This window comes from Epinephelus fuscoguttatus, linkage group LG23 (assembly GCF_011397635.1).
Source record: "Epinephelus fuscoguttatus linkage group LG23, E.fuscoguttatus.final_Chr_v1".
In the NCBI taxonomy this organism is placed as follows: domain Eukaryota; kingdom Metazoa; phylum Chordata; class Actinopteri; order Perciformes; family Serranidae; genus Epinephelus; species Epinephelus fuscoguttatus.
In genome coordinates, this window is record NC_064774.1 from 28221076 (window position 1) to 28236236 (window position 15161).

General features: G+C 41.5%; 1 protein-coding gene across 3 annotated transcripts in view; it reads right to left on the reverse strand.

Annotated features, from left to right (window-relative positions):
* The window catches only part of tbc1d14 (TBC1 domain family, member 14), a 48496-nt gene that overhangs the window by 11049 nt on the left and 22286 nt on the right, over nucleotides 1-15161 (reverse strand). For 2 of the 3 annotated variants that reach the window (XM_049567824.1, XM_049567825.1), the window contains 4 exons: nucleotides 6932-7056; nucleotides 5791-5873; nucleotides 4696-4813; nucleotides 2163-2269 (listed from right to left, as the gene is read on the reverse strand). In XM_049567824.1, the coding sequence (XP_049423781.1) occupies nucleotides 2163-2269; nucleotides 4696-4813; nucleotides 5791-5873; nucleotides 6932-7056 (433 nt within the window). Of the gene's footprint in view, nucleotides 1-2162; nucleotides 2270-4695; nucleotides 4814-5790; nucleotides 5874-6931; nucleotides 7057-14428; nucleotides 14697-15161 lie in introns of those variants that run through there. The other variant, XM_049567826.1, reaches the window with a different exon arrangement.

The window sequence follows — 15161 nt, forward strand, 5'->3', positions numbered from 1 at the left end:
ATCAGCCTAATCTGTGTGCACATTTATGACTATATGCACACAGATAGTCATAAATGTGCACACAGATTAGGCTGATATGTGTGCACATTTATGACTATATGCTCAAGGACCTCTCATGGTTGCTGTGATTTACAATTGTTGAAAAACCTGTTTTGTTGACTGTTTTATACAGTCACTGACTGCAGACTGCTTACTGTTGGACATGTCTAAGCCTTCATTGTGGCTCAAAAACTGACGTCCATAGAAAAGTTTGGTCTCATTTGGGACAGGAGCATCTGCAGATTAAATCCATACCCAATTTGTTATGATCCATTACAGTTAGGCACAATACAAAATGAATAAGTCATCTGTTTTTGTTATCTTTGCTGCCATCTTGACTGTAAAGGAGCCGGAAAGGACAATTCCACCGGGTTAAGCTGTGCCACATTCCGTTTGCCACGGCTGCAACCTGGTTTTGTTACATCCGTCGCAGGGTCATGCCACTCCAAAAGCATTTCAGAAGTGGAGTGTTTTGCCTGCCTGATTTGATAGACTTGCAGATTTTGTTGATTTGGTCATTTTTCCTTGATATGTGTACTTCTACCATTAGTACGTAAGCAGGCTCTGAAGTTAAACGGTTTCTTTTTGGGTCTGTTTTAGTTGAGTTTATTGATGCTATTTCCTTCGTTGTTGCGCTGTAGCCTACAAAGTTAATATTGTTAAAGTCTAGGTGAATACATAGATTATTTCTGAATGCTTTATTTAAAATACATTCATCCTCATCACTACATTTTATCTATATGACACATACAGTGCCTGTTGGCAGGAAAACGTAAGCTGTCCTGTGCAACACGCTGCAACTCTGTCAAAAATAGACATGGGCGGCATGTATTTTAGCTTCTGGGACACTTTTGAAAAGTGGTGCGCCGCTTCTGCTGCAGTTGCAGCCAGCCCAGGCAGCCACTTGGTGGAGATCTGCACTCTACTGAACTCACTTTCCTAGTTATTCATTGTTGTACTTCTACCTGGGGGATAATCACACTCTAAGTTTTGGAACTTCAGTTCCCATTGTTGAACAGCCAACATTTATTTATTATTTTGGCATTAATAGTATGCTGAATTAGTTATTAGCAGTTCCTGTCTATGATATATCCATAAGTGTACACAACTTTCAGTGGATTAGTTTGACATCAAAGATAGAGGTAACATCATAAGGAAGCACAGGTCACACTGAACCCAAAAATATGTGTAAAATGTCTGTGTTCAGATTTCACCTTTAAATTTTATTGCACTTCTGTCCCAGATAGCAGCATTAATAACAGTCACCACTTAGCAGTAGAATACATTAGAAGCAAGAGCAGAGCTTTCCATTTACATTAGACGTACTAGTAGCTGTAGGCTTGCTGTGCTGTGGCAAGAATACAAGTACTAACAGCGGTAACCTCAGAACCACTAGAAGTAGCAAATTTAGCAACAGTAGAAATGTTAGCAGTAGCAATAACAGCAGTAATAAAACTACTTCACTTAAAATGGGGGAATACTGTCACTGAGCTGCTACTAGAACAAGACAGACAACATTAAAGAGGACTGAGCTCTGCGTGTGTGTGTGGGCGTGTGTGTGTGTGTGTGTGTGTGTGTGTGTGTAGAATGCTAATGCATAGGACTGTGCTCCATTTAAAAGGCTGAGTAGTACAAAGCAGAGTGGGCCAGCTCAGCAGTCAGTGAGTGCTTATCTGCAAGCGGCCCTGAGGGTGCTGAGGAGCTTTCACCGAGCGATACGAAGTTGGTGCTCTTTTAGCATGTGGATGAATCTGCAGTGTGTGTTTTCGTGTGTGTGTATAATCTCCATCCAGACTTGACAACTCATTGAAATGCTGCTTGCTCCCTCTTGCACTGGGGATTAATTGGCCTATGCTCACTCTTAATGGATACACTCTTCCTTCCTCTTCTATCCATCTCACAGCCACGTATTCAATTACAAACACTGAGACAAGCTGCTACACCCATCTGTGTGTGTGTGTGTGTATACAATATGTATGTACACTAGTGTATTTCTAAGTGATGAACAAAGAGCAGTGAGGTAACCGTGCAGACCAGGACATGACTAATGTTAAGTACAGTTATGGCAATTATAAGCCATAAATAACACACTCTCAGATGCACACTCTCTCACTGCCACGTACCATGTGTGATGTTGAGATCGTTGCCCACAGCCAGGCTCCACACTTTGCCTCTTACACTGGGGGGGATGCCCTGCCACCAGAGGTCTCTCACTCGTCGAGACGTACACCTGAAGGAAGGTTAAGTGTTAAAAGTTTAGCACATCAGATGTTGCTTAATATCATTTGTTGATCAGAGCCACAAGGTGGCAGTCACTGATTCTACTTTAAGTCCCTTTGGAGTGACAGTAATCCTTCACTCATACATTATCAACTCATATTTTACACCTTGTTATTGCCATATTTCCCAACCCAATTCATGGCCCTCCACTTGTATTGTTGAGGTAATATAAATGGTATTACAGATGCTTTAACAGGAAGAGAAAAAAAGTCTCCTTATGGTTAAGGAGCTTTTTGGAGATTTTGAAAGATTTTGTCACACACTGAAGATACTTACTTATTAAGGAAAGATCACATGGACAGAAACTCTAACAAACACCTCCCAAATTTTCACATTAGGTATATGAATAGGAACCTTCACCGAAGTACTACACCTGTAGATATGGCAATATCTCGGAATACTTAAAAAAATGAGATTTATTGATTGAAAAATGATGCTTCTATGATCAGAACTGCATCCATAGCAACGGACTGTAATGCTGTGTTCACTGAAATCAGGCAGACAGTGGACGGCATGCTGGATATCATTTTAGTGCCTGAGAGCAGGACGGTAGAATCAGGTGAGACCAGCAGAGACTACTAGACACAGTGATGGTAGACAGCACTGCCGTCCAAAGTTAAAATATTTTAACTTTATGCCATCCTCCGAAACAGAAATTACAACTGGATGTTGAGTAGCTACACAACACAAAGCAAAAACACGGGCGATCTGGAAAATGACTGGACATTACAAGAATAACTAGAGCACTCGGAGAGCGCAGACATCCGCCAAGCAGCTCAGATTTCCCGCCATTTTATTATTTTATCCACTTCGCTTCAACCGTTCACCACCAAAATTTTATCATCTGTTCCTTTTCCCATTATCAACCTTTCCTGAAAATTTCATCAAAATCCGTTCAGATCCATCTGTTGCATACAAACAGACTAACGCCGGCGAAAACATAACTTCTTTGGCAGAGGTAATAACACTAGAAGATCTATCTATAACAGAAGATCTATACAATCAGCACAGTTTCCTTTGACCTTCGACCACCAAATTCTCATCAATTCATTCTTGGGTCCAAGTGGATGTTTGTGCCAAATTTGAACAAATTCCCTCAAGGTCTTCTGAGATATCGCGTTCCCAAGAATGAGACAGAGGCGGTCAGAGTGATCTTGACCTTTGGCTACCAAAATCTAAATCCTATCGTTGAGCCCACGTGGACGTTTGTGCCAAATTTTAAGAAATTCCCTTCAGGCCTTCTTCGTCACAAGTTTGGGACCGATGGGCAGACAGACAATCCGAAAACATAATGCCTCTTGCCACGGCTACTGCCAGCGTGTGGGCATAATAATAAACACATCGACCAATCAGAATCAAGTATTTAAAAAAAGCCCTTCAATAAGACTGTATGAAAAAGGCACTGACGTTGACATCAGTTCAAAACAACATGCTAGAATGAATATGTGGCAGCTTTGCCTGTCAAACAGGTTGTGTTTTGTTAATCTCATAATGGATCATGATGTCAGCATATGATGTGTTTGGATTTTCTCCCCACAGTGCTCGTCTGCAACAGCTGTTCAGTGTAATGATTGGTAATGATAATTTGATGCATTGTAGAGAACACCGACAATCATTATTCCCCATGTAGGCCTTAAGGTTATAATATCTTGATGATCATTTCATAGATGACTTAATTAATGACTGAGATATACACTATATTGACGGTGTAATACATTTGATGCTCAGGGCAACACACTTGTACTTGGATTTCATGTATAAAACTGAGGGCCTGGTCATTCAGATTCCTACATTTACTTCTATACTGTGGTGTTGCTTAAAAAAAACAGTATGCTGAAACGTACAGTCACTTACAATGCGGCCATCAAGACAGTAACATCCTCATGTTTGCCAAGATTTTTAAGTGCTAGTCATAAGTTACTGAGTACAAATGTGGGCACAGAACACGATGTTGTTTCTTTTTCTTCTGTGGACTATGAAATTAAGAGAAGTGACTAAACTGTATGGTCAGGTGTATGGTCATTACTGTTGTTGGTTTGGAAACTGATCCTCTCATACACCCACACAAACAAAAGTGGAACTTAGAAAACCCAACTATTTATGAAAAAGAACAACTGACATGCTCACAGTGCTTCCCAAAGAAACCTGGATGCTTTTCAACTTTTATTTTCCACGACAGGTCAAGTTACCAGTACCAATAGGAAACAAACAAAAAAACAAAAGAGTTCAGAATTCTTTTCTGAAGTTACAATTCTTTGTTTAAAGTACTACATTTTTTGTCCATCAGTGTTTGCACTGGTAAATCCCTTCTCTGTACAAACAAGTGCCTACTTCAGTATTTTTATCATTCCAAACTCAGTCGTTGTTCATACTCACATTGTGCTCCAGTTGGGTAAGATCTCCTGGTTCCAGATCTGGGCGGCTGTGCCAATGCTCTCCTCGAGCTTACACCGATCCTCCAGCTGCTTCTTTCTCTTCTGAGCCTCCTTCAACTCTACAGACAGCAAAGTGGAGAAAACATCAGTTGTTGATGTTTGGCAAGACAGGAGGGACACAACTACATAGTGATGGTTGGTTCATAGCTGTGGAGGATTTCAGAGCTCCAGAGATGACCTGACCTCGGGCACTCACAGGAGAATGGCATCAATCCTTTGGATGATACGATATTTGCCAATATCACAAACTCCGCCACAATATGATATCAATTTGATGCGATTCAGGGGCCTGTGATTGATATGAGATGATATCATATGCAAATTTATCACTCGCAATTAAAGTGGAAGCTGTCATCCCTGTTTTTGTGCATTTGGCCATGAGAGATAAAAACACCACATAAATCATCTGAAGTCACTGTAACTGACTCCACTAATACACATAAAACCGCATATGGGATGAGTTAACCATCGGGCTTTCTGCAAGAAATCTTTTCATACCAACCCAAACCATGATCTTTTTCCTAAAACGTCAGGCTATCTGGCTTACACCTCTGAAGGCAAACCTCTCTCAACAGCCATGGACTATCAAAAAAAATAATTTAACAAAAGTATAAAATTCAGCTCAATAATAACTGTCAAGGTTAATAAATAAACGAGCGTTTTTTGCAAGTCACCCATTATTAGCTTAAGCACTTCTGCATTGCATAAATTAGCCAAAGTGAAGAGTTAGTGGAGTGAGGAGTTTAATTAGGTGGCGTTAGAGGAAGTGGGCAAAACTTCAACAATGCATTGCGCAGTTTGCTCCAAGTTTGAGAGCAAGGTGGATAAGCACGGGTTGTTTGTTTGTTTGTTTCATAGCAATTACCTTTAATATTTGTTTTCTTTGATAACAACTAATACATACAACAGTTTGCACAGGGACAAGTAAATACTGACTTACTGACAGTAACGTTAAACCCTGCCTCACTTCTGCCCCTGAATGTTCTGGAAGAACACAGTAAAGGAAAACATTGATTACTCTGTCAAATGAGCTCACCTCTCTTCTTGGCCTGGGCCACCATCTCTTCATACTGCTGTCTGTGTTTCTGGGCCTCCTCGGCTGGCTTGGCAGGCAGGTTACTGTAACACACAAACATGAGCACAGAGAAATGGATGAGGAACTACATGTCCTCTGAGTTTAACATGCATTATTCATGTTGGGCAACTTGTGTGCTATAAAGAGAAAACATACACAGACAGAAGAACAGAGCAGGAGATGTTGCCTGACTTCAGCCTTGTATCTTGCCTGTGCTTATGAAGTAAACTTTGATCCAATTGACATTTGCATATCACATGATGTCATTTCTTCTTCTATTAATCAAACTAACTAGCATGCATTTTCCAGCTTTTTCCGAACCCTGGGATATGGTTGAAAGCCCCAGAAAAAAAGCTAATAAGTGGTCATTTTGTAAATTTCAGTGATAGAAATGTATTTTAGAATTTGTTTTTATTTGAAATATGATCTACTTTTGCACTTTTTGAAAAGAAATGCACTATTGAACTACTATTCTATGTCTAACTTCTATTCTACAAATACAGATAAATTGTGCACTCTAATTTTACTGGCCAATAGCACTGAAACTTTAATATACTATGTGCACTTTTCTGCACTATTTTTACCAGTAGGGGGTGACACTAAAGAGGGAAAATAGGTGTGAGGTTGCATGCAGCCAGTCATGGTGTTAGAATAAACTTCCTTATGTTCACACAGGAAATCAGGCTAAGTTATACTATTGTTTTCTTTCACCATGTTCCCCTAGCAGAAGTGCTAATGCTGCAGCTGAGCTAGCACCACTCACTGAAACATGAGGGCAACTTTATGTCTGTTATTTGTTCTCAAAATGTAAAATGGTCTAAAAAGAAAGGTAATGGAGCCAGGCTGAGGGAGGGCCATTAAACTTTCAGCAGCACCCTCTGTGATACAAACAGGGACATAGTGAGAGCTGGAACAATGCTGAATGGAGTCTAATGACACAGGAAGGAGGACTGATAAAGAAGGAATGAAGGGAAGATAAAGACTGGACAGACAACAGACATGGCTTTGTTGTCTGATGAGCAAACTACACTGGCAGCAAGGAAAATGTGGGATAGTCTAATAACCTAAGGATCTAAGACAGTGTGTCTGTTTGTTTACATACGCAGGTCTGTCCTCCAGTATAAGTGCGGTGGTGGAGAGGGGCTCAAAGTCCAGGTTTTTCCTCACACCCTGCCTGGGAGATGTCGGGTTGCCAGGTCCAGCTCTGCCACTCTTTGTTTCATATTCCTGACAACAAAAACACAAGATTTAGATGCAAGTTGAGTTTTAATTACAACAAAATGGCTTAGTCTGCAACATTTACACACACACACACACACACACACACACACACACACACACACACACAGAGGAAAAAACTGATGAATAAGTTACTTTATATTCCATTTTAAAATCTGAACAGGTCATGCTTTGCAGCTCCATAGCCAGAGAAAGTAAGCACAAGGGCCACCAGCCAGTTAAGAGGAGTGCAGAGTCAGCAGCCAACAACAGTAAAACATAGTAAAAAAAATAAATAAAAAATGTTTTTCAACGATTGAGAATCACAGCTACAATGACAGGTCCTTGAGCATACAGTAACAAATGTGCACACAAAATCTGAGAGCAGCTGCAGACAGATTGATTCGAACTGGTGGATAAGTTACTTTATATTCTATGTAAAACAGTAATAGGACATGCTATGCAGCTCCAAAGCCAGAGAAAATAACCATAGGGGTCACAGCTGACCTCAGAACTACTGGTCAGATACAGACTACTAGCATTTAATGGGCGAGGAGAGGAGAGGGAAGGAAATGAAAAAATGAAGAGCAATAATAAGAGAGAGAACTATGTGTGCATTAAGTCGCACATAAACACTGAGAAATGTCTTGACAACCTTGTGACACTGCTCTTTTGGCCTATGAGCATTTGTCAGCTGGTGTCTAATGACTGTGTGGTTTTTGCCCCACCACTGGGAGTATGATGCAGGCCTATAGAAAGAGGAGGCCATGTGACCTGCAGTCTGTTACAGCTGAGCCCGCAGAGCAGTTTAACACAAGGCCAACTATCAGCTGACTTACAGGTTCTGTGTGTATGTGTGTTGTAGCAACTCTAAAATTAAAGGGACAGTTCACCTCAAAATCAAAAACACACATTGTTTCTCTTACTTGTAATGATATTTATCAGTCTAGATTGTTTTGGTGTGTGTTGCAGAGTGTTGGAGATATCAGCTGTAAAGATGTCTGCCTTCTCTCCACTATAATGGAGCTAGATGGCACTCGGCTTGTGATGCTCAAAGTGCCAAAAAATTATATTTGAAAAACACAACAGCAATGTCTCTTTCAAGAAATCATGACCTGGTTACTCAAGATAATTCACAGACCTTCTTGTGAGCAGTTGCATGTAGGAACTATTTTCTTACCTGCCAACTGCATCACCACGCAAAAGGATGCATGCTTTTAGCCAACGTTACAGCTCAGCCAAGAGCAGGCTATTAATGTTTACATCTCACGCTGCTGCAAACACAACCCTCTCATCCATGAGTAGATGCATGCTCCCTTCTGCTCGTTGAAACGGTTGGCAGAAACTTTAACTAAAACGAGGGGAAATATGTATTCTTGATTTTGGGGTGAAATGTCCCTTTAAGTACAGCATTAGGCAGCTGAAAGGTGGTGCAAATAGTTCAGGGAACTGTTGGAATACACTACATTATTAGTAGGAAGTTACTGTAAATAGGACAAGTGCAATATGAGCACACACCCCAATGTGTGTCCAAAATGGCCTCCAGTGTGCATTGAGCTGGTTAATAATGCAGGCTGAGGACTGCAAGCAATCAGCTTAACACAGTGCTGCCACAGGGACGTTCACATTGATCAGTGCAGGCCACAATACAGACAGGAAAATCTATTCCTTCAATATGAGCGTGTGAGTGTGCATGCGCGAGTGTCAATGATGCAGCCCTTGTTATTAATCTGTCTTTGTGTTGCTGTCTGTTGTACCAGATCCTGGGGGATGAATAAAGGTAATTGAATCAGATTCAAAAGGGCAGGGCATAACATAACAAAAGTAAAAGGAGAGAGATAAAAAGACATAAAGACATCACAAACTATTGAAATACCCATAATAACCTTAACTGTGTGAGTTGTGTGAGAGGTTGTAAACTGATTTTTTCCATATAGTTTTGCCGCTGTTTAACAGGGACCCCATTTACCCAAATCCATCAAAAACTTTCGCCTTTTTTTGGATTCTTCGTTTATCATGGAGGCATGTGGAAAAAACAGTTTTCTTCACAAATTCAATGTAACTTGGGTAACTGAAACACAAATAATAATTCTGTGGGTAAGTTTGTCTATAAAGGAGTATACTGACATGTGGAACACACACACTTCTTTCTTGGTGAGGCTTTGATGAAATTGAAACTGTCACATCTCTTAAATATGAAGCTAGGAGACGATTAGTTTGGCTAAGCTTAGTATAAAAAGTGAAGGCTAAAGGGAGAAGAGCCAGTTGTGGTTTTAAAGGGAGGTTTATGCAGGACTTTCTTTATATCTAGTGGGCACATAGCAAAGTTGAATTGAACTTCTCATCCAACCTCCTATCAACAAAGCAAAAAAGAGTGAATGAAATAGCTGAAAACTCAAAGAAAGCAGAAAATTTAGCTTTAAAGGGGGAGTAAACACAAAGTGGCAGTCATCAGTATACACTTTCCTTATCTTGCAAAGACACAAGAAAGACCTTCCCAGAAAAACGGTGGCCACATTTCAAAGTGACAGCAGGGTATCATCTTATTCGCACACAGCAGGGAAGCTGCTTATGTGAAAATAAATGGACCAGAGCGATAGAAAGGAGTTTGGAGATGATGGGAAAGCCTGAGAGTAAATGCCAAAACATCTCTTGAGGATTGGGCGTGAAGGGAGAGCAGTTGACACAGAAGACAGACGCAAATGAGGGCAATGATGGGGAAAGAGTGAGGCAGGAAGTTAAGAGTGCTAATTGAAAACCATTCCTCCACCGCTGGAGAACGGAGGTGATTCATGGGTAAGACTGCACTCAGCACTGGGATGAGAGTAGTCCTATTCACAGAGGGTGAGTCACCATTCTCATGTGTGTACTTTCCCCTACTTTTCTTCTTCTTTGCCATCTATATCCTCACTTTCATCTGCTCTGCATCTGTCTATCATCCCTAAATCCCCTAGAAGCTTTGTGACTTGGTGACTATTTGTAGTGCCAGTTGATTAACTACTGTAGCTGGCAAGTTAACCTATAACAAGCTGAGAACATGCTAGCACTAGACACTAAAAAAGCCCTCTAACTAAATTGTTAATAGTCAGTTAGCAACAGAGCTAGCTTGGTCGCTAATGGGCCAGCAAGCCTCCAGTTTATTCAGGAAAGAGGATTAAAAAAATGGATGGTGTAACACAACTGACAGGATAGCTTTCTCACAAAACAATATTTTTCCTTGTGTTAATGACTGACAGAGTTTGCCTTTGTTATTATTTAGCCTCATGTAGTGGTGGACTTCAGTTCGCTGCGGGGCAGGGCCAAAAAAAAAACAAGGTCACCAGCGCACATTAAGCTGTCTAGCATGTAGGCCTGTTTTCCTCAGTTTTAAAGCCACCTAGTAGCACACTACATCTCAAATTCTCCACTGGAAGGACACTTGATCATGTTTTTCCTACTTGAAGGGCACCCTAGAGGGCCCTACATCATTTTTTAATTACTATAGGGGCATCCAGGGCATGGAATTAATCTGCAGATGCTCTTTTTTAAAATGAGACCGAACTTTGTTTTTATGGATGTCGGATTTTGAGCCACAGCGAAGGCCAAAATGTGGCCTGCAACACACTAGGTATGGCTTGTTGAGGCGATTTCTTAAAAACTTAGGGCCCCTACAAGCTTGTTAGAGAAGTGAGGAGACAGCAGCTGACGACAGTAAAAAACAGTCACTAAAAAAAGTTTTTTAAACAACTGAATCAACCCAACCACATGGGTCCTTGAGTGTACAGTCATTAATGTACACACAAAGTATTAGGCTGATTGGTCCAGTAGTTTAGCTGTAAACAGACAGATTCAAACACTCACAGACGCACATGCACAACCAACCACATGATCCCTCCGAGCTTAAGCCTGGCAGAGATAATGAATAGGTTAACGTGCCTGTATTGTTGCTTGGTTTATTAAAGACTGTGTGTACCCAAGGGAACGCCTGCAGGTCGATAAAAAAGGTTAACTGGAGCTTTGCACCCTGAGAATACATGGAGACTGCAGAGAGAGGAAGATGAGTGTGAGCTACAGTGGGGGAGGAGGAGGAGGGAAGGAGCAATTTGGCATCTGTCCAGCAGCAATGCAGGTGCTACCAACAAGGTGAAACAAAAGACAGGATGTGCGTGAAGCTGCACAGAGGTGTGTGTGGAAGGGAAGATTTGTGTGAATGTGATGTGAGAACAAGTACGGTACAAACAGTGAAGTAAGCGGTGTCAAAGTATTTCAAGTATGTGAGGAGGAGAAACTACCAAAAATGACAAGCTACAACAGTAACAAACGAACTGATGGTGACAAATTAAGTTATATTCCTATTAATGGCTATCAGGCAGCACAAATGAAATGAAATGAAAACTCCAACAACAATGATAAGAAACTCCTCCTTATCCCCTCACTTTTACGCTGGAACTTTACTCTGTGTGTGGTGTGGTAGCTTTCAGCTCCTGGAATAGCAACTGTATCCCATGATAACCTGCCGCCAGGGCAACCAGCTTTGTCACGCTGCTTTTCAGTTGTTCTCCAATTTCCTGGTAGTGGTGTGAGAGCTCTCCGGCTGCACTGACTGGCTAGCTGGCTGCTAATGGCCTTTATGCTCTAAGAAGCAGCTCTCTGAAGATGACATCAAGTTGTTTTCGTATTCAGAACTTGTCTGTACATAGCATCACACTATGTGGCCTTACAACGTTATACACAATTATACTGAAGTGCTGCTTGGGTAAAGACACAAAGTGGGCTTGAAAAGACAGTTCCATTAGAGATGTTGGTCAAACTGTCCTACTGTGTCACCTTGGATTAGAACTTATGCATCCTATCCTCATGAAAACACCACTGGCTTTCTCAATAATGAAATCTACGAGATGAAAAGCCAGAGCAGGGTGCTTAGCCTGGTTTTCCTGCATGCCAAACACAGCTTTTCACTGGAAACTGCTTGAGGCAGTCCAAAAGTGATTTCCAAAGCAAATCGAGCACAGAACAATGAATGAATGAGTAAGACGGCTTCTGTGGTTGGCTGTACTTAGGTGTGTGTGTGTGTGTGTGTGTGTGTGTGTGTGTGTGTGTGTGTGTGTTTGGCAACTATTGCAGGACAGATAACATGTACACTAATCAGAGCTGTTATTTAATTTCAACAAGTCCATTCCACTGATTTCTTTTACAGACAATGACATTAAAACTTAATGTATATACCAGCATTTGAGAATCCTTTAAACGGGTACACTGTTAAAACCCTTTTTCCACCAAAATTAGTGCACATATGCAGGTTTTTTAAACATGGGAAAACTTGCTGAAAATAGCCAAAGCACACCTTTCATATTGGCAGAAGACAAGTGTGCTTTTCTGTGTTAGTTTTTCTGGTGTTTCACATTCAATGTCACGAATGTGCCGGGAAACAGGTTGGTAAACAAATTGTTGCAGACAAATTTGGATCGATGTTTGAGTGCTGCTTGGAAGGAGATGGACGGAATTTGTGGCTGACAATACAAGAGTTGCAAAGTTACCAATGGTCATGCCATTGGGCGTCATGTTTCCGTCACTGCTGATTGGAGCTGGAGCCAGGGTTCTCACAGGTTTTTACCAATGAATTTTCAAAACTTTTCCTTAACACTTTACCCCATTTCCATGACTTTATTTAAGTAGTTTAAAACACATTAGCAGATTGGACGTGGCAATGAATTGGTCGAGTGTCGGTTGAGGTTTTCATGCAGTTATACCGATGCCGTAGCATTATCATTATCAGGCGTGAAAAACGCACAGACGCTGGCAGTCTTTTGAGCGGCCTTTTGGTAGTCTTGATGCTACTTTCCTTTAGCATGGCTGACATGACTTCCACTCGGCGCATGTTGCCAACGTCATTTGATGCAGTGATGCAGATCCAGTGCGGCTGGAGTCTGCCTTTCTCCTGAGCCATGTATTATATTTGTCATTTTAAATACATACATACATTACTAAACACACACTTCCCAGCATTTACAGATAAAAAAAACTGCTTGCACTCGCTCATAAGACATTCCCACCACCAACTAGCTTCATACGTCAATATGTATCACGTGATACTAGTGACATTTCAAGACACAGCACTAGATTTTAAAAAAGTAATACACTGAACGCATTTCACGTAACGTTAGACATGAACATTTTCATGAACATTATTTAAAGAATAGCCAAAACATTGTATATTCAAAACTTTCCCAAAACAATCTGTTAACTCAAAACCATTTTATGGCCTGAAAACCCCTTTATCTAATTTCAAAACCTTAGCAGGAATGTCATGACTGTGGAAACCCTATGGAGCTGATAACTATCTGTAATTACTGCAGAGTCTTTTGTCCAGGGAATGAATGACTGCAACCTTTCCCACTACAGACATAAGCCAGATGTTAGCAGGTGTTAGTGGGGGTTTTGTCCAGTGGGAAAAGGGTTTAATTTTATACGTGTCCCTTTGAAACCTGAATTGGAAAAAGCACTTTTCTACTTGTGAGGCAAACTTACTCCTAAATCTGCGACAGTCAATACATTTACTTATTTTGCTTCACAGGTATCATTTGAGAAACTGACCTCATTTTCAACCAAATCTATCTCTTGTATAGACTTAGCTACACATTGCAATCATATCTGGTTATTCATAGTAACAAACAAATTGCAAATGAAACCAGTTTTTGAATGAATGATTTCATTTGTATGTAGTATTTTTGGCAGACTGCATCTGACACATGGGCAGCTGAATTACAGTTACCACAGGGGAGCTGAGGAGGAGCATAAGTCTGTTAGTGAGACTCTAATGATCTGGCAGCTTTGTTGAGACAAAATGAAGAAATTGTCCAACATCCAGACAAACAGATGGAAACATGAGCACTCAGATACAATCCAGTGCTTTTTACATCCAAGCACGTTTTGCTGGAAAGTGGAAGTCCCACTGATTCAGATGACTCTTTAACTGCATCAGTAATACAGCAGGATTAAATCCCTTGACGGGATTCAGAAAGCCAAAACAAAAAAGACAGCACTGTCACACTGCCGCACGTGCTTTCGTTGAACGAAGTTGAAGGCTTTACGTCAAGTTACATGCAATAAAGATGGGTCATCTCCTTGGTGGACATTAGTCCAACAACAGGAAACCAAATGTTTCCATCTTTCTACAGACATCCTGACCATCATCAGCCCGTTTCCCCATCACAACCACCATGAAGCACAGAGCTAAGACAAGCTCAAAGAGGCTATTATGTGAAACCTGAGCCATCCTCCTCCTCTGCTGCATCTCTTTCACGCTCTGACTACCAATGCCCTCTGATTCTGCCAGACAAGGAGAGAGACAGTGGGTCATCGAGCTCACCCACTTGTCCTCACAGTGCAAATGCTCACTCACCATGAACGCTGCAGTTCCTTACAGGCGGCCAGTCCTCCGGTGGGGGTTCGTTTCCAAAACCTTAGCCTAGCGTCATTGCTGCTCCTGGGGGCTCACTCCTGGCAACAAGACACCCAGGAGCAAGAAGACGAGGAGGAGGAGGAGATCAAAAAGGAGGGCAGAGGGACAGTCAAGCTGCCAACGGTGGGACACACCCCGCATTGGAAATGATGCAGCAGCAGCATGATACCCCTCTATTTTCCTCCCCCCCCCTCTCTCTCTCTCTCTCTCTCTATCTCTCTGAGCAGTGACGCTACACCGCGCGGCTCCGCATCAGGTCTATTGCTGCTGCTGTGCGTGTGTGTGTCAGCAAATCAGCACCGCCGTGTGTTATTAGTCACCATTGCTGCACTGAATGGAGCTCCATGCTCTGCTTTGCCCTGGCAGCCGTTCTAATCAATCCCAGAGTAATGGATCGGGTTTCAGCCTCTCAGCCTTCTGCTCTTTTAATCCAGTCAGAACTGAACAAGAGGCTGAAGCTAAAGTGCTGGTACAAGTTACACAGCTTGTGCCCTTGGAGAATTTCTTCTCTTTCCCTGCCTATTAGATGATTCTCACTATACACAGGTGAAATTGCTGCCTACCAACACAGCAATCAGACCTGTAGGAGATGTGCCTCTTACACAACATGCAAAGTTTTTAATTATTCCATTTATGACTATTTAGTGTTTTTGTGTCAGTATTCTTCAATTGT